This window comes from Lactuca serriola, chromosome 7, assembly GCF_051521515.1.
Source record: "Lactuca serriola cultivar US96UC23 chromosome 7, Lser_US96UC23_V15, whole genome shotgun sequence".
NCBI classification, from domain to species: Eukaryota; Viridiplantae; Streptophyta; class Magnoliopsida; order Asterales; family Asteraceae; genus Lactuca; species Lactuca serriola.
Window position 1 is genome coordinate 44,522,170 of NC_136414.1, and position 18,309 is coordinate 44,540,478.

Below are 18,309 nucleotides of genomic sequence, written 5' to 3' on the forward strand. Positions count from 1 at the left end.
GAGCTAAATTACACATCAATGCACACTTTGTGAGTTGATATATGCAAAATGACTTATCTTTTAAGATATTTTTAATGGTATGGAAAATTAAAAAAAAAAAACGTCAGAACCATAAATTTAAAATAAAAACACTTTATATGTTGTAAAATAATTTCTATTAGCTCCATACAATGAATGATAGAATATCTAATAATATTATAACAAGCTAAGCCAGTATTCAGGGCCTGTATGTATTATTACATAATCATTATATAAGAGGATGAGGGGAGTTAGAAACTTCAAAACCTAAATAAATTATTAGAAAAAAAAAAAAAAAAAAAAAAAAAAAAAAAAAAAAAAGTCAGCACAAATCTACCTGCTACATTTTTAACATAAAACAAGTCAACACAAATTTAGTTGTTAAAACTATAAGAAGTTAACACAAATCTACCTGTTAGAAGTAAGTTTAGGGGATTTAAATCTACAAGCCAACAAAATTGTTAGAAATTAACCCAAAGGGTAGGGGACGTTAATAACTATAAGAAGTCAACACTCATGAAAAGTCGATAAAAGCCTACCTGTTTGTGAGTCTACCACAACCTGAGTCAAGAACATCAGTACTTCAAACAATCTAGGGTTTCACAAAAGTTTGGTTCGAAGAAGATTTGTGGGGAGGGCAAAATGGTCATTTTACAAGGATAAAAGGGTTAGGTTAAGAAACAGTGATTTAGGGACAAAAAGCTGTAACTTACTTAATAATGATTAAGTAATGAAAAATACCTATAGGAATGGCATTTGACTATGAACCCATTAAAGATCTTCATATGACCTGCACATAAGGGTAAAATGGTAATCTAACGCACGGTGCACGATTATGTTCTTCTAAGTTCTCACCTCCACCATCAGTCTTCCTGATAACACGTACTAAATTGTGCATCTATTAAGTATACGATTATTATTATGTTAAAATTAAGCAAGTATTCAATGTTTTTTGTTAACTAGTAATAGATAATAAAAAAAAAAAAAATTAAGTGTAAAGAACAATGAAGGTAGTAAAATCACACTTTTAATAGATTCTATAACTGTACACTGGAAAACAGAAATTAGACAAAACATCATGGGTGACAATGTGCCAACAATGTTTTATTGTATGGATAATTATATTAAGCATCTAATTTTTTTTTTTTGGAAAATGGAAAGAGGTGTTACGTGAAATATTATGAGAAACAAGGGGTGGGGTGGGCACTTATTCCTTGTTACCGAATCTCTTGGCAATTATTGGACGAACATCTTCAGCATCTGCTAGTGTCTCTAGGAAGGGCAGAAGTGTAATTAATGCACAATCTGATGGATCATTAAACCAACTCTTTATTGGAATCCCGTTATTCACTTGCATCTGGAAAACCTAAAACCACCAAATAATGGAATCGGTGTTATAGATAAACGTTAAATTCACAATTCCATTCCATCATGGAATGGAAAGAAAAAAAGATTAAATTACAAACATTACCTGTGGGCAGTTGTCAATTATGGCAACTTTGGCAAGATCAACACCTAAAACTGTTAAATCCTTGGTGTAAATTCCATCTGTGAAAATACATGAGTCTCTATACGCCCTATGAGAGATGATTTTTCCATCTGGATCCAATATGTCAAGAAGTTGTTTTGCATAAATGCTCTGACTTGCTGTGAACACCACAATTTGGAACATTTCTGATACTCTCTCCAAGAATTCTCTAAGGTAAGGCCTCTGCTTTACATAAACAGTATGTTCTTTGAGATCAAAATATACTGAAAATGTGAAGTCTGCATCATCACAGTGTTCCAATGAAGAGTGCACCAGTGTTTCTGCATATTCCAAAATCAACAAATTATTGTTAATGAAACATAATAAAGAAATTATTGCCAAAATGTTTCCATACCATCTAAATCAAGTGCTAATGTGACAGTTTTTCTTTCATCTTCTGAAAGGTCAGGCAGATTTTTAACAAACATTTGTGGATCCAAACATTCAGCAGGATCCCATTCAGGATAATTATTAACTTCAATCTCCTGATTGCATGATCTCAGCTGATGAATTGCTAAGTATAAGCTTGATTCTTCTGAAACCATGACAGGTTCTAAACTGTTTCTGCTGTCATCCTCCTCCTTGTTGCAAGTGTCAATGCTGTCTTCAAGAAAAGGAAGTATCATGTAATCATCATCGAAAAATATGTTTGATTCATCACATCCATAATCAGGCAAACATGTAGCTTCTGTAATGCCATATGATGAAGAGCTCCTTTCAATGGGTGGACTAGAAACAGACATGTCTGAGATGAAGAAATCTGAGACATTACAACTTTGATATTCACATGAATTTCTATCTTCATCTCCTGATGATGCCACTTCAATGTCTTTTTCACTCCCTATATGGACACAAGAAACAACACTTTTATGGATGATGATATTGCTATAACTGGGTAGATTTTTCAAAGTGTGATTTTATTTCTTACCTCCATTATTGGATGCAGTTGCTTCACTCTCATTGTCATTGGACTCTGGGTTAGGTGAAAAGATAGTTTCTATGGCTGAAGAGGAGTTAGCTTGTGTATGATCCTGCAATCAGTTACAACTGTCATAACTAAATGTTGGTAGCTGCAAGGCTTTTTGAAGTAAGAGAAACTCAAATGGGAATCTTGAAGAATTATGATAAAAAAACAGAAGAGACATGGATCTTTGTACATAACAAGGCAGAACTCATGTCAATGGGACAAAAAAATTGCAAGTTTTGTCCAACCCAAAAAGGGGAGACATGAACTCGATATTTCCTTTGTAGAAAAGACAAGAATGCCCTTTCGTCCCAATTATCAAAAATAGAAAGCTTGTCCAGTCCAGTGTAGCAGATGCAGCCTATGTAACACAGTTTGGAGATAATTTTGGAACCTGAATACTTTCTTCTTCTAGATGTTCACAACAGTTAGTTTCATCGCTTCTAATTTCCTGCATAGTTGCTTCACTGCAGAAAGAATCTGCTGAAAAACAAAATGAGATCAAAGAAAACAAGATCATCAAAAAGAACGATGTTTTCAAGAGTAGAATTAACATAAACTTAGCATGTTTAGCTACTCAAGAAAATCAGATCACAAGAAAAAAAAAACAACAATTGGGTGGATTTTTCAAACTATGGTGTTTTAATGAGAAATGAAAGTAGGATGCTATAATAAACAAATCAATGGAAGTATGTTGTTGTTTCTTGCATTTAACCCTTAAAAATCTAGTGTAACTGCTAAATTAGGTTATTACCATCGTGTTTGTTAGAAATACAAGTCTCAAGTTGAGCTTCTTGTTGGAAACTCCTGATATGTGATGAAGAGTTCTTGGAAATCTTGCTGGATTTTTGACATACATGGAGGCCATTCTTTTCTCTCAAACACCCCATGGTTGACTTCATCTTCATCTGTAGTGATGGCATTTGTTCTGTACTTATGATGTGTATCACAATATTGACTCAAAAACATCAGTGGCCAAACAGAATACCTTCAAATGTCTGCAATTAACCAAAAGAAAAAGAGGTAGTACATTAAGATATCATAGTTTAATTAGTTTGTTCAATAGCAATCATGTAAAACAGCCATAAAAATTAGAAGTTTTCTTCAGATAACATATTAATAATTCAACAATCTTACAAAGAATCAAATATGTTTCTTTGAAAAATATTTCTAATTCAACCATGATCTTTATGCATCAAAAGATCCAGACAAACACAAACTATTTCGAAGAAACACGTTTTTGGATCAGACTATCTCCATACATCACTTTCACTTATAGATAAATCAGAAAAGAAAAAATTAAAGTGAGATCAACGTGTGTGTGTGTGTGTGTGTGTGTGGAATCAACCTTCACGCTCATGATCTAGTGCTATAGATTCCATAAAATCAATCACAAACCCTAATTTCAGTTTTAAGTAAAGTCAATAAACAAAGTCCCACAAGCAATCAAATTGAATATATAAAAAATTCGAAACGGAAAAGTTTCGAACAAACTAGCTGAAAACTACTACAAGACATTAGCGACTGTTTGTCGCGTTTCGCGCTTCACCTTCATGATCCCGTGTTCATAAATTCAAACGAGTCAACTACGAATAACGATAATCCAACTCCAATTTCAACTAAACGACATTAAAATCAAAGTCAACACAGACGAGACTGATGAAAAAGACGATGATCGTAAGCGAATTCTTCATAACCGGAATACTAATTCCAGAAAAGAATAAAGAAAATACAACAAACCTTAATCAAGACGAAGCTGGTCGATGCAGTTGAGTCATGAAGTTGAAAAACATACATATATGTATAGATTTATGCATATATAATTCAATTAACAATCATATCCGTAGTGATCAAAGATCAAATAATCAGAAACTGATTATTCATGTACAGTAAAGATTATGCGTTCTTGATTACCTTTGTATATCAAACCCCCAAACCCAAGTCCTCTTCTTTCTTTTTTCTCTCTCTCTCCCTTTCTCTGTGATTGACGCGCTTTTATGCAGTCGCTCTCTCTTTATTCTCAAGACCCTTATACTTTGTGAAGGTTGAATGCTTAGTCCCTTTACTAAATATCATTTGTATGATTGTTATTAATAATAAGTTATCTAACATTATAGTCGAGGGATATGTTGCAACAGAACTAGTTTTGAATATAACTATGAAAAATTGAAATAACCTAGATATTAAAAACTTTATTTAAATTATTTATCATTTTTATTCTTCAAGTACCATATCAAACTATAGGTGATGTTTGAAACTTGATTTGATACATATATATATATATATATATATATATATATATATATATATATATATATAGATACAATGTTTACCTTAAATAATATTTGTTATGGGTATCTGTCTATATATTTATGTTATAATAGTAAATCTATATAAAAGATTTGTTTATCATTACAATACCTCAACTAAAAATAGCAACCACAAAATTAAGAAAAATAAGCATTTAACGTGGCATAAGTAAGTTAAACAATGGAATTAGACTATTATATCAATTTTGTTTATTCTAACTCTTTATCCTTCCAAGTATCCCAAAGTTTATTTTGCTAAAAATACCTATGTTAAAATTATGATCCTTCGAATTTAATAATTAACTTGGATGATTATGTTTGATCTATAGTTGATATAAATCTTGTATTATATGTAAGAATGCACTTGAAACTTTGATTGTGTTAAAATAAGGTAGGCCTTTAAGTATATTTTAATATAATTGAGGTAATCGGGATGTATAAGATATTGGGGACATAATAGATATAAGAGAAGGACTAATATAACGAAAATGAATTAGACTTGGGACTTGCTTTTTGGATGAGAGTTAAAATTAGTTGAAGAGAAAAAAAAATTAACATAAAAAAAAACATGAGGTGCTATGCACTAAATAATTGTGTAGATACATGCTCTACAACATACATACAATCTTGTTGAAGAAACAAATGTAAAATATCAAAATAAAAGTACTTTTCATCTAAACATAAACAATTTATTTATTTAAGTTTAAGCTCCATGATATAAATAACAGTTTATTTAAGTTTAAGCTCCATGATATAAATAACAACTTATTTAAAGTGAATATTCTTTAACTAATGTACGTGTAATTGTATGAACTAATTGTGTATTTGCATCATTGTCCTAGCTAAAAGGATATACTTTAATATTTCGTGTACTTAAACAAATAAAATGATTGGTTTGGTTTACAACGATCGAAATAAGTTAAATGGGTCTAGGTGACAATTGATCAAACCATAAGGGGTTGACAAAATGAAAATGCAAACATATAACTTATCGACCAGTAAAATGATTACACGTATACATGACGGCGGTACTTATCCACCATCTCCTTTCAGCGCGTTCACTCTACTCTCCCAATACTGACCACAAGTTGACTAAAAGTCTCGTTGGCAACACTAAAGTTAGTTCAAACTTCAAACATTTATTTATCAAAAAATACGCTTTTTTATAAAATCAAAATTAATCAAAACAAATTAGTGGATGGAAATTTACATCATCATATATATATATATATATTTCGGTGTATGATTCATAATTTAAAAAAAAAAAAAAAAAAGATAGTTTTTAGTTTATATTTTTTTAAACAAGGATTGAATGCAATATTTCAATGCAAAATTTTAACACTGAAGTTTCAATTTTAAAGAACCAAAACCCTCTTTTAGAGGGAAAAAACGCCTTGCAAATTATGTTTCCCTCCAATTTCTACAAAAACTTTGGCAATTATGTTTCCCTCCAATTTCTGAAAACCCTTGGTAATTATGTTTCCCTCCAAATTTTGAATTCCAAAAAATTTCAAAACTAATAACACCCTCTAAAATGTGGGATTAACTCACATATTAGATTTCTGGATATATTTTGAAGGGTTTATAACAACATGATTCATTTACCTCAAAATTACAAACAAAACCATAAACGTAAAATGCTAGAGATCAAGTATGGAGAGTTCTCTCCAAAGACGAAGAACGTGCAGATTTTGCAGGGTGTAACGAGGCCCCATGGGAAGATTGATGGGGATTAGTTGGAGACGCGATGTTTATTGGTACACGTGGACCCACCTGTTGTGTGTATTGATCATATCCCGTATTTGGTGGCATCATCCCTTGAACTTGACCCTGCATAAATAGCAATATAATTTCATTGATTTGTTTATTATAGCAAAAGCCAAAACGTGAAACATTATTGTATAAATAGTTTTATTTTTGAAGTTTTAATTAATTAAGATTTAAGAGATACACACACCTGTTGATATTGTTGCATATTAATATATCCTTGTTGCTGTTGTTGTTGTTGATACATCTGATACCAATACTGTTGGTATTGTTCCTGCTGTTGATACAACTGATACTGCTGCTGAACATAAGCTTGTTGTTGTGGCGGCAGCCGCTGCGGCTCTGGCGGCATTACATAAGACTGTTGCATTTGCAGCCATTGTTGCTGATTATGATTCTGCTGGTATTGATATTGCCACATTTGATTGTAAGCTTGTGTGTTCTGACCACCAAGCCCCGGTGGTTCAGTACTCTCCACAGGATACTGAACCATCGGTTGAACCGGTTGAGCATGTGGCTCAGGCTCAACCGGTTCAGTTCCCTTGTTTGCTTTTGTAGGGTTAGGGTTTTCAATATTTTGTTGATGTGAGGAACTTTTTTCGGTTTCGTGGTGGTTGTTGGTGGTTCCGGTGACTGGAGAGGAGTTTTGACTGGCGGTTGCAGGCGGCGGAGAATCCTTGAGGGCGGTGGGATTTGGTTCCTTCTCGGAAGAAACCGCTTTCTCAAGCATTTCAGCTTCATTGGTTGTGTTTTGATCTGATTTTTGTGATATTTGTAGCTCATTTGTTTTTGGTTCAGATATAACTCCATGTTCTTGATTTGTGGGGTTCTTATCAGGTGAAGTAGGGGCAAAATGGTCAATACTATGAGCCACAGAAGGTTGTGTTTCTCTTGGTTGTTTGTGTGAAGAGGTAGGTCTTCGTATTAGGCGAGGGAAAGATTTTATGTGACGATTCCATGCTTTTTTTATGTCATTTGTGGTCCCACAGTGATCGACAAACTGTATAATTAGCAAACACATAAATATGGTTAACTTCTTATTTGTATAATGAATGACATGAGATATTGATATAATTTAATAATAATGTGATTTGGAGTAAAAGATTTTTAACCTTCAAATACAAATTTGACAAATCCTCACGATCTTTGGAACTTAAACTTTCTGATTCACAAGTTATGGTAGTCGCCATAATTCGGTCCATTTTCTTCAAATGTCTTGATCCTTCGTGTGTCATTGCAAAATTAATTAATTCCTATAAAATAAAAATAAAAAAAAAAAAAAAAAACTTGCACTGAGTCAACCGGGTACCCGCCTTGGTACATTGAAGCTACTGTCATTTTAATTTTTTTTTTTAAGAAGAGAGACAGAAACATACTTCTAGAAGTAATCTGGAATGAGGTACTTGTTGGACACCTGCTATTAGTAAGTTCATTGCAGCATCTGCACTACTAGTGATCTACAAACAAGCAATAAATATGATAATCAAAAATCTTTTTAAACTGATATAACAATACTTCATGGAGCATTTATTTCTTGAAATGACAATAATCAGTTATAAATAAATTTATATAAGTGTTGGAAAGGCAATGCATACCAGGTATTTGAGACGGAAAAAGTGAATATAGAGAATAGGGATAATATGCATCTTCTCCTTTTCTGCTGCAATTTTGAGTGCTTTTTTATAAATGTCCAAAGCTGTATCCAAATTTCCCTTTTTATTATAAAGTATAAACAGTCAGTTTTGTTATTACAAATGCAAATAAAATAGTAGTCATGATTGATGATTGATTGTGTTTACCAGACGTTTCTCCATATTAGCCTCTTTTATTGCGGTTTCAATGAAAGATGAATCAGATTCAGAAGTATCACAAAGCTGAAATGCAGCACGAGCTCCTTCAATATCTCCTATTTTCTCTCTATATCTTGCATTGAAAATATGCACCTCTGATACATCCTGTATGACAAAATATATACAAGAAATGTGAAAAGATTTCTAATCCTTATAAAATTAAACTTAGTTTGCATCTGATGTTATATTTCTGTTTGGTTTGTAAATCTGCCAAAGGAATTGGATTTTGGAATGTAAACAATGACAAATGACAAAATTGCCCCTTATTGATATTTTTGGAAGCTATTGTTTGTTTTATAAATGCATATTTACGAATAAATTGTGGAAACTTGTAGAAAAAAATTACAATTATATTTTATAAAACTATTTGGAACAGACTATTATACATTGTAAACAAGTTTGGAAACATGTCAAATGTGAAATATCAAAGAAATTAAAGAATTAAAGAGACATAAATTAAAAAACACACCTTTAGAAATACACGTGTGGATCTTTCTAAAGCAAACTTTGCTATTTCTCTTCCCCCTTTGGATTCCATAAACTCCACATATCGCATCCAGAATTCAGGGTAATTAGCACATGGGATTAAGCATCTTTCATACACCTTCACAGCCTGTATTAAGTAGATATTTCCTTTTAAATACTTCATCTTATATTTTATAAAACTCATGTATCCACCTTTCATATTATTCTATTTCTATTTTTCTACCATACCCAATCAAAATCCTCTTGCTTCTCAATGAAATCCAAATAATTATGCCAATTTTCCAGCTCTTCATCTTCAAGTGGTTCCACATGAAAAAAGTCCCTCTCCATGTAATTCTCAAAGTAATCTATTTCTTCGTGCAATTTGCATGATTTACGATAATACCCCTCACCAATGGTGAGTAGTTTATTTAGGGCTTTAGACCTTTGCTCAACAATCGAGGAATGTTGCAGCTTTTTAATGGTATTCAAGATTTTATCATCTGATGTGGCGAATTCTATGGTTGAATCATCTGTGTAGGGTTCAAGGTTGCGACTTTTTGAGCATGACATGTCCTCTTCTACAAAAGCAGCAAATTCTTTAAAACTGAAAGATAGAAAAACAAACACAAGTTTAGAAAAAGGGTTGTTTTCCAGAAATACCCTTTACATAGTTATGATGAAGTGGTTGATAATGCAAACTTACTTGTCATAATATTTGTGTAAACTCTTTGTTGGGAATTTTAGAGCACGAATAAGAATGTGAGCAAGGAAAGTCCATTGCTGTTGAGATAACTCAAATCTGATGTACACATCCCATAATTTATGAGATAAGAAATCTTTTCCAACAAAGGAGAGCCCTCTTTCAAATATTCTGTGAAGCAAAAGAACAAAAAATCAAATTAAATGTTTTTTTAAACTTTGTGATAACTGAAATCACCATTCCATTCCTTCCCTGATTCCATTATATCAAACACTATTACACTACCTAACAGTTGCATTATCATTATCGAAAAATGCAGCATCAAATTTTTGGCCAATTATTTATTTATTTTTTTTAAAATGATTTTGAGTTTAGAATTTACCGACGAACATCATGTGGATCTTCAAAAGCAAGCATACTGAAGCTACAATAATCAACCCACAATCCAACAGAATATGTTGCAGATTCCACTGCACATTCAAAGATTTTAACAGCTTTTTCCATTGTAGAAAGCCTTGTCATGTGATCTGCATACCTCTTCCAATATTCATGACACAATGGGAACTGAGAGAGGAATGACTCATACACTGATGATATTGCTTTTATGTTGTCCTGAAGTAATTCCAAAGACTAATTTCAGGAAATAGCAGACATTCATATAAATGAATAAAATTAACTATGAACCATAAAGAAAGCTTAAAGTTAAATGATAAACATTGGCTATGCACAATAGACAAAATAAGGAGCTTACCGAGTTGGTTTTCTCAATCTCTGAAATGAGTGAAGTCCAAGAATCAAAGTCCAATGAGTCACTATCAGCAATTTCATAATCTTCTTCAGGAGAACCAACTGCTGAACAATTAAGGCAATTACAGTCAAACTACACATTATAATTCAATCCATAAATAGGGCAGCTTGAATTATAATTCTGATGAAAAGGATTCAGAAAATGTTATTTGCACAAAGAAAGGATGCTTGCAATCTGTATTCATTGATTTGTTGATTATAACATCCCACTTTCATTAATTTCTGTTATTTTATAGCATCTAACATTTATAGCAATGTCATCCTAACTTGGTAGATTTTTCAAGGTATAATGGCTTAAAATAGAAAAAATAATAATAACTTGAAAGTAAAATGCTATTATTGGGTAAAAATTTCAAAGTACAATGCCATAAGAAAAATAATTTGGAGGTACAGTGTTGTAATAGAAAGAAATATAATTAAGATGCTATAGAATACAAATAACTGAAAGTATGTTGGTATTCCTTGCATGTAGCCCTAGAACATTAGATGGGTAGCTATGTTTTAGATCTTCAATGTTTGGATCATATAAACCACAAAAAAAGGGACATTGAGATAGAAGTTGCAATAATCAGTTTTGTGTTTTTGACAAAAGCTTATGCAGATTCTTATTTTCTAATTGCATAAGGTAAAAAAATAATCCTATTCATTTGTAATTGCTTGACAAAAACTGATTGAGAATTGTGATGCTGGTTTTCTTATTCCTTGGGGTCAGATTTGGAGAAAAATATTTCTATAAGAAAACTGATGATTGACATAAATGTATTTACTATAACCGTCTTCAATCAACTTTGAAGAACTCACTCTGAAAAAGAAAACATCCAAACGACCCTATAAATGTAAATCGGAAGTCGTAACAAACTCAAATTGCGAATGTGAGTGTGTGAAATGCATCTAATTCTTCTTGGTTTTAGAATAGACGTATCACAAAATACAAATTGATAAAGATTCAACATCAGCTAAACAACCCTAACGGTGTTTATAGTCACTAAACACAGATTGTCAGCGCCCATTGCTACTGTATCAGGGGTAGGGGTTTGAATCGTTTGAAGGCATTAACGAACAATACCTTCTCGATAGAAAGATACTTTACGGATACTCAAAAAATGTACAAATTCAAATTGTATATAAATCCTTATATATATATGAAATGAAAAATATATTCAAATTGTATACAAATTCAAATTATTCTACAAGAAGCGCAGAACTCACCTTCAGGCACAGTTTCCATGGCGGAAAGACCATCGGCAGCGTCGGCCAATACCTGCAAGTCCATTTGAGTGAGATTTTACGGTGGCCGGAAGGGTATACGACGAGGAATGACTTCTTTGTCAAAACTCACAACCCCATTTTATCATTAATGCCTTGATGGACATATTTTTTACTATTGTTGAGTAAATTAGTAAATTAGTGAAACCGTATATTATATGGGTTCATTAAAATAAAATGTTAAATATATAAAATTTGAAATAAGTAAAACTTATAAGAAAAAAAAACATGCAAAAAAATAAATTAAATTTATGTGTTAAGTTGTCAGATCCGTCTAATAAACATGTTAGTTATAACAATATGTTAAATACGAATTAAACTATAATTTATTTAAAATTGAAATTGAAGTTTGAAATTTAAAATTTGAAATTAATATAGTTATTATGATATCTTTTATTCATAGAAACTAAATTAATGATATATTAAAAAATAAAAAATAGAATAAATGACAAATGAAAAATAAATATCTCAAAATTATGACAAAATAACATTTGGCATAATGCATTAGAGAATGACATGTGGCAAACTTATTTTCATTTATTAAGGAGGATTTGTTCCTGACTTATTTTTAACTTATATCGGAAAGTCTTACTTTTTTTCTTTTTTTTTTTAAACGTTTGGTCACTGTACTATTTTACTATTAATTTTTTAATTTATTTAAATAAGCATATCTTATTTTATCTACCCCACTATTTTTCCTATTTAAAATAATAGTTTTTTTAGGTAAGACATGAACCAATCGAGTAACAAAAACAAACAGTAGGGATCAAACGTATAACAAAAACAAACAATAGGGATCTTCTAAGTTACAAAAAAATATATATAGACAAGCGCGTAAATTGCCCCAAACCATAGGGATCATTCGTGTAAATTACTCAAATATCTATTAGATCATTTGATTTTTTTTTAGATAAATATTTATTTTTAGACAAAACTTCATAAATGGTCATGTGGTATTCAGAGATCTAAAGTTTAGCCATTAAGTTTAAAAAACCTCACAGATGGTCTTTATAGTTTCAAAACTTTTAACAAATTATCCTTATGGCTAACTCCATTAGCTTTTAGCCTTTAACTAACACTTGATAAATAAGACAAAATTTCATAAATGGTCCATGTGGTTTCATAAAATATAAAGTTTCGTCCCTAACTAGAAAAAAAATCTCACGGATGGTCCTTGTGGCTTCAAAACTTTTGATATTTGGTCCTTATGTTTAACTCCATCAGCTTTCTACCGTTAAATGAGGGGCATTTTCGTCACGAAAAATGAAATTTAATATGTAAGGGGTCTCTCTCTCTCTCATAACAGCATTTCCTACTCCTATTCCTAGTTGCCTTCTAATCTCTAAGACAAAAACCCATTTGTCGTATTTTAATTACCAATTTTCTTTCTCCATCATAACGACATATCTTGATCACTTAATAATATTTCTTGAAGAATTTGTTATGAAAAATCTGAAACTTAATCAAATGCGACAATAATGTTCTTAATATTTGTAATCAAAACAACTCTAGAGGTGATTCCAAGAACAATTAACTCATCAATGGGAGCAAAAGAAAGACGAACTGAGACCTGTTAGGGCTTCAACACTACCATAACCTCCATTAATGGTGTCAAGAAGGTCGGGTTTCGGTGGCTCAGAATAAACAATTATCTCACTTTTAGCCAATCATTTCCCTGTAAAATTCAACCCTTCATAGCTAATCTACCACTATGATGTCGACATATCCCCAAAACCTTCAAAGGATATTGCCCGATTGATCAAACAAAAACTCGTCGAACAAAACCCCACCATTTTATCAGGTGCCAATCCTAGTTACAATAGTCGGAGAAAGCTTTTTAGCCCAAACGAGTTTCAAAAAGACAGGCTTGAACTCTTCATTAACATCCCAATTCCAATGGGTAATCATTCAATTCCGCCAAATTGTGAAGACAATCAAGAAAAATCCAAGATTTTTAGGGTAAACATCAAGATTGTATCGAAACTCAACGACAAAGAATTAAGAAAATACTTGAGTAAAGAACACAACGATTGAATCCCACTTCCACAAGACTATCTACAAGCTTTAGATGTTGCTCTTCGTGAAAACCCTTTGTCAGAATGTCTTCCCCTTCATTTTTGGTGCAGGGATTTCGGTGAACCAAGAACACAACACACACATATACACGTTGTCTTCTTGATTAAACTCTCATTTAAGCTCCAATTCTAGTGACCCAATCGAGTTGTGGGATGGTTTAAGCTTCGATTTGATTCAGTGACATCATCTACTTCTTTGATTTCATTAACCCCTAAACCTAGAAATGATATGAAAATACACAGATGAATTCGATTTCTAAAACCCATAAGCTTTTTTCATATTCAGAAATGATTTTCCATTCTAAAAACAAACCAAGAAAATCAATTGTTCGTGTGTGTAGTTAAAGAGCAACCTAGATTCTATTAACCTTAACATAGTGGTTGATTGGAATCGTGGTGATATATGGCAGTGGTGGTGGTGTTCTTCCCTTATTCGAAATCCCTCATTATTCCCTTAATCAACGGTGAAGCAAGGTATATCAGAAGATATGGTGGTAGTGGTGTGGCTTTGATTTTGTTTTTGGTGGTGGTGGTTCTAATTGGGTTAGAAGTCGGAAGCAGTAAGGTTGGGGTGGCTGTCGGAAACGGAGGAGGTATATGGATGCCACTAAAATTGTGCACAAATATGAATTTGTGGGTTAATCTTGTTTAACAAATTAAACAAAAATAAGGAGTTAAGGATGATGGTTTAAAGGTACCATTTGCAAGAACTATGGAAGTGAATTAGAAAGTTAAGAAGCAACTCCGTTGGAACTCAAAGTCAAACAATTATTCTTTTGTATTTATGTGTTTTCCTTTGGGTTGCAGACTTATTAAAGGATAATGGTGGGGGTTTTCTTGACAAGAGAGAGAGAGAGAGAGAGAGAGAGAGAGAGAGACCCCTTACATATTAAATTTCATTTTTTAAAATAAGAGAAAACCTCATAAATGGTCAATGGGGTATTGAAATGACGAAAATGCCCCTTAATTAACGGTGGAAAGCTGACGGAGTTAGGCATAAGGACCATCCATCAAAAGTTTTGAAACCACAGGGATCATCTGTGAGGTTTTTTAAAGGTAGGGACGGAACTTAAAATTTTGTGAAACCATAGGGACCATTTATGAACTTTTGTCTTAAAATAATAGGAGGGCTTGTTCATTATTTCAGTATCATAGGGACCATTTATGTGACAACCGACTATTCTGGGTTAGCAAAAGTCAAACAAGCCAACGAAAGTCAAATAGTTAGGACTTAAATCATGAATTATACCTTGCTTTTAGGGTTCTCGGTTTAGGACCAAAAACCTTGAGTTTTCGGTGGCACTGGACCCAAATCACCATGTGATTTCGGTGGTACTTGGACCGAAATCACCATGTGATTTCGGTGGCTTAAAGGTGTTCTCGGTTAGGTCTTGGACCGAATTCACCAAGTGAATTCGGTGGTGCTTGAACGTGATTGGTGGATCTTTTCCCAATAAGATATATTACACAAATCAATGCAAACATCACATCACCCCACCCTCCTTCCCCCTCTATAAATTGGCTGATAACTCCTCCAACCCTCATTTTCCATTTTCAAATTCCTTCATTTTTCTCTCAAGAAACGGGTTCAAACATTTCCAGGAGGCTTTTTCTTCAAGACTGATTCTTAGGAATTGTTGTAAGTTCCTTGTTAATCTAGTGTTTTCACACACTTTCATAATAGTTCATCTCATTCACACACATTACTATGTGTTAAAAACTCATATGATACAACCACCCTCAAGTGTTCTAAGCTTGAAGATCTTCACCATCACCAATTTATCCAACCACAAGCACACTCAAGGTGAGTTCTTACCCCATATTTTTGAGATTTTCATGTTTTAGGGGGAGAATACAAGTTAAACACAAGAGAACTTGTGTTAATATACAAATCGTTAAATATGTTTTTCTTACCTTTTTGTAAAAATGCTAAATACATGTTATGACGTTACTACCAAGCTTATGAGCTTTTACATGAAAAGTTTTGCTAAAAATACAAAGGTTTTCATTACAACGAAACATTCATTAATAAACTATAATAGGTATAATTTATGGGTCATTTACACTATTTTACCATTTTGAAATACAATACAAATAATTATTTAAAGGCATAATTATTTTACACTATTTAACTGCTACGAAAAGATAATACTTACACATACAAAAGGGTTTTCATTACACTATATGTAAACCGTTAATACAATTTTTTGAGCCACGGTCTTCACGTACTTACTAGAGTACCTACAAAAGTCTTGTATTATAACCAGAATCTCCCGTAAGAGAGCGTGATACTTGTGTATATATCTATACGAGACTGAAAATCCCGCACCTAAATTGTTAGCTATAGTTAGATCGGCAGGTGTGGGGTGACAAATGTCTAACATTTTGACGCCTGAAGAATGTCGTAACAAGCCAACTAGTCGCTAGCATGGTTATAATAACTTACAAGGGTATTAAAAATACATTTGGTTTACGGGGCTAACTTACATTTAATCAGTTTTATATAACAATAAAACTACATTATACTATTTTCTAGTACAATACAACTTGCATTTCTGGAAACATACATTCAAATGGTTTTATATAGATTAAAACTACATATTACTATTTTAAGTACAGAAATACTTATACATATCATTCTTAAGGTTTCTAAGACTACAACTCATTTTAAAAGAAAATATTAGATTTTTTGGAAGCACACTCTATCATTTTACAAGGAAAAATGATAGATTTTACTCATACAAACTCTTATGAATTCACCAACTTAATTGTTGACACTCTTTCAAAACTACTTGTATTCTCAGGTAATAACTAAAACAAGTAACTACCAACTTTGAGGATGGGATGCTAAGGCGTCAGACAAAACTCATTTTTATCATCATACTGTAATTGATTTTGAAAACATGTAATTCATACAATAGTCTAACATTTTCAATTATATTTATGATGGTTGCGTTTGTTGTGATCACTATTATTCCTTTGTTATGATATTGTACATGAAAATCATCCACCCCCGGACGTTTCCGCCATCCTGGTTTGGGGGCGTGATAGATTGGTATCAAACCATTGTTTATAGTGAACTAAGTATATCAAACCATATAAGATATACAACTATAAAGACTATGGAACTAAAACTCTCTGACTAAAATTTTCCATATAAATATACTTTTAAAATAAAATGATATTTTTGTAAAAATATAAGTACATGCATACATTATAGGATAGTGTCATAACCGGAACATTACAAAAGTAAAAAATAAAAATAAAAAATAAAAAAAAAAAAGATAAGTTAAACACTATGATTATGCCTAGATAGTTATGTAATCATATATGGGATAAATATAGCCTGATCAACTATATTTATGCGAGATATGACTAACATGTGTTTGGGAATAGTCATGATGAACAACAAATCTAAAACTTACAAACCCTATATACCGAGAAATTTGAGAATCAAACATCAAGTTTAAAATACTATAGGAGTATTTCAGAGCCATACATTTAAACTTTTTATATATATATTTTTTATATATATCCCTATTCTTGCACAGACGTCTTGGCAAGATTTCATATACCCGGAGACCCTTATTTTCCCAACAAGGGAAATGGCAGCTGGATCGAGGAGGATCCCAAAGAGATGGTCGAGGAAGAACCTGAAGAGGATCCTGAAGAGGATCCGGAGGATGACACTGACAAGGAGGAAGACTCCGACATGGAGCCTGAGGTTATTGATCCACCATATGTCGCCCACGATCCTGCACACTGACATGGATACAATGGACCCACGCCCTGTTGGGCGGAGGATTTAGAGAGATGGAGCAGACAGCAGTGCCAGCGTTCCCCTGTATGGCATGGAGCAAGGTTTTTACAACCTCAATTATGGAGGTCCAGCCGATAGGGCTCTCCCTGTCATGGTCCAGCAGATCACTCGCATTGGGGAGTAGGCCAGGGTATCCACCAGTCAGATTATGGATGTAGGTGCCACCATAAAGGTCACTGCCTCATGATTTCAACGACTAGAGAGGGACTACCCCCGGACGTGTAGTATCATTGACAACCTCCATGAGGATCTCGCTATTGCTCGAGCAGAGACCCCGAAGTATCAGGAGAGACATGCGACCCTCGAGCAGAGGGTGGTGGAGGTTGAAAGTCGAATAGAGGGGATGCAGACTTTCATGGCTTCGTTCCATGGCCCTCAAGAGACCCCACACCGCGAGTAGTGCTTCCACTATTCACATTTTGTTGTAAACTAGATTTTCGAGTAGGCGTTGGTGCTTGTAACGACCCAAAATACGACCCAAAATTTTTTTTAACCATTACTAAAATCATTATATCAATATCATAAATTAAAAACCCATACGTCAATATCTCAAAACCATAACAAAGTATCACGAGAAAACTGTATCAAAACTGTATCAAATCATAACTATGAAAAGCTAAATCAACTCCCAGGACAAAAACTGAAGTTGTAGTGTGTGCGATGCCATCATCCCGAGCTCTTCCCTTTACTTGCGGAAGTACCTGAAACCAAAACTGAAACTGTAAGCACGAAGCTTA

At 32.9% G+C, this 18,309-nt stretch overlaps 2 protein-coding genes across 6 annotated transcripts; both read right to left on the bottom strand.

The window, feature by feature from the left end:
• Nucleotides 1-1,029: 1,029 nt before the first annotated feature.
• Nucleotides 1,030-4,529, bottom strand: LOC145061379 (uncharacterized). Of its 3 annotated transcripts, none has more exons than XM_079008828.1 (7): nucleotides 4,425-4,529; nucleotides 3,265-3,508; nucleotides 2,905-2,990; nucleotides 2,475-2,577; nucleotides 1,902-2,387; nucleotides 1,490-1,827; nucleotides 1,030-1,384 (listed from the first exon to the last, which is right to left on the bottom strand). In XM_079008828.1, exons 2-7 carry the CDS (start codon nucleotides 3,431-3,433, stop codon nucleotides 1,226-1,228), a joined length of 1,341 nt encoding a protein of 446 aa, XP_078864954.1. In that variant the 5' UTR covers nucleotides 3,434-3,508; nucleotides 4,425-4,529; the 3' UTR covers nucleotides 1,030-1,225. The 3 variants fall into 3 exon arrangements, with proteins under 3 accessions (XP_078864954.1, XP_078864952.1, XP_078864953.1); XM_079008826.1 differs by having other exon boundaries at nucleotides 2,905-2,993; XM_079008827.1 differs by lacking the exon at nucleotides 4,425-4,529 and adding an exon at nucleotides 4,251-4,405 and having other exon boundaries at nucleotides 2,905-2,993.
• Nucleotides 4,530-6,327: 1,798 nt separating this feature from the next.
• PRP39-2 (Tetratricopeptide repeat (TPR)-like superfamily protein) lies at nucleotides 6,328-11,746 on the bottom strand. Of its 3 annotated transcripts, none has more exons than XM_079010001.1 (12): nucleotides 11,621-11,746; nucleotides 10,356-10,453; nucleotides 9,987-10,216; nucleotides 9,608-9,775; nucleotides 9,151-9,508; nucleotides 8,906-9,049; nucleotides 8,386-8,541; nucleotides 8,182-8,298; nucleotides 7,963-8,043; nucleotides 7,699-7,839; nucleotides 6,777-7,586; nucleotides 6,328-6,649 (listed from the first exon to the last, which is right to left on the bottom strand). In XM_079010001.1, the coding sequence occupies exons 1-12, from the start codon at nucleotides 11,682-11,684 to the stop codon at nucleotides 6,467-6,469; spliced, it is 2,550 nt and encodes an 849-aa protein (XP_078866127.1). In that variant the 5' UTR covers nucleotides 11,685-11,746; the 3' UTR covers nucleotides 6,328-6,466. The 3 variants fall into 3 exon arrangements, with proteins under 3 accessions (XP_078866127.1, XP_078866126.1, XP_078866128.1); XM_079010000.1 differs by having other exon boundaries at nucleotides 10,356-10,456; nucleotides 11,621-11,740; XM_079010002.1 differs by lacking the exons at nucleotides 10,356-10,453; nucleotides 11,621-11,746 and having other exon boundaries at nucleotides 9,987-10,074; nucleotides 10,140-10,203.
• Nucleotides 11,747-18,309: the final 6,563 nt, after the last annotated feature.

Excerpts from the sequence above, each read along its gene's own strand:
- LOC145061379 (XM_079008826.1), bottom strand. The coding sequence starts at position 3,433 with ATGCCATCACTACAGATGAAGATGAAGTCAACCATGGGGTGTTTGAGA. Across the intron at positions 2,388-2,474 it reads AACTGCATCCAATAATGGAG|GGAGTGAAAAAGACATTGAA; the intron begins GTAAGAAATAAA and ends GTGTCCATATAG. Across the intron at positions 1,385-1,489 it reads TAATTGACAACTGCCCACAG|GTTTTCCAGATGCAAGTGAA; the intron begins GTAATGTTTGTA and ends TGGTGGTTTTAG.
- PRP39-2 (XM_079010000.1), bottom strand. The coding sequence starts at position 11,684 with ATGGACTTGCAGGTATTGGCCGACGCTGCCGATGGTCTTTCCGCCATG. Across the intron at positions 10,457-11,620 it reads CATGGAAACTGTGCCTGAAG|CAGTTGGTTCTCCTGAAGAA; the intron begins GTGAGTTCTGCG and ends TTAATTGTTCAG. Across the intron at positions 8,299-8,385 it reads CTAATATGGAGAAACGTCTG|GGAAATTTGGATACAGCTTT; the intron begins GTAAACACAATC and ends TATAATAAAAAG.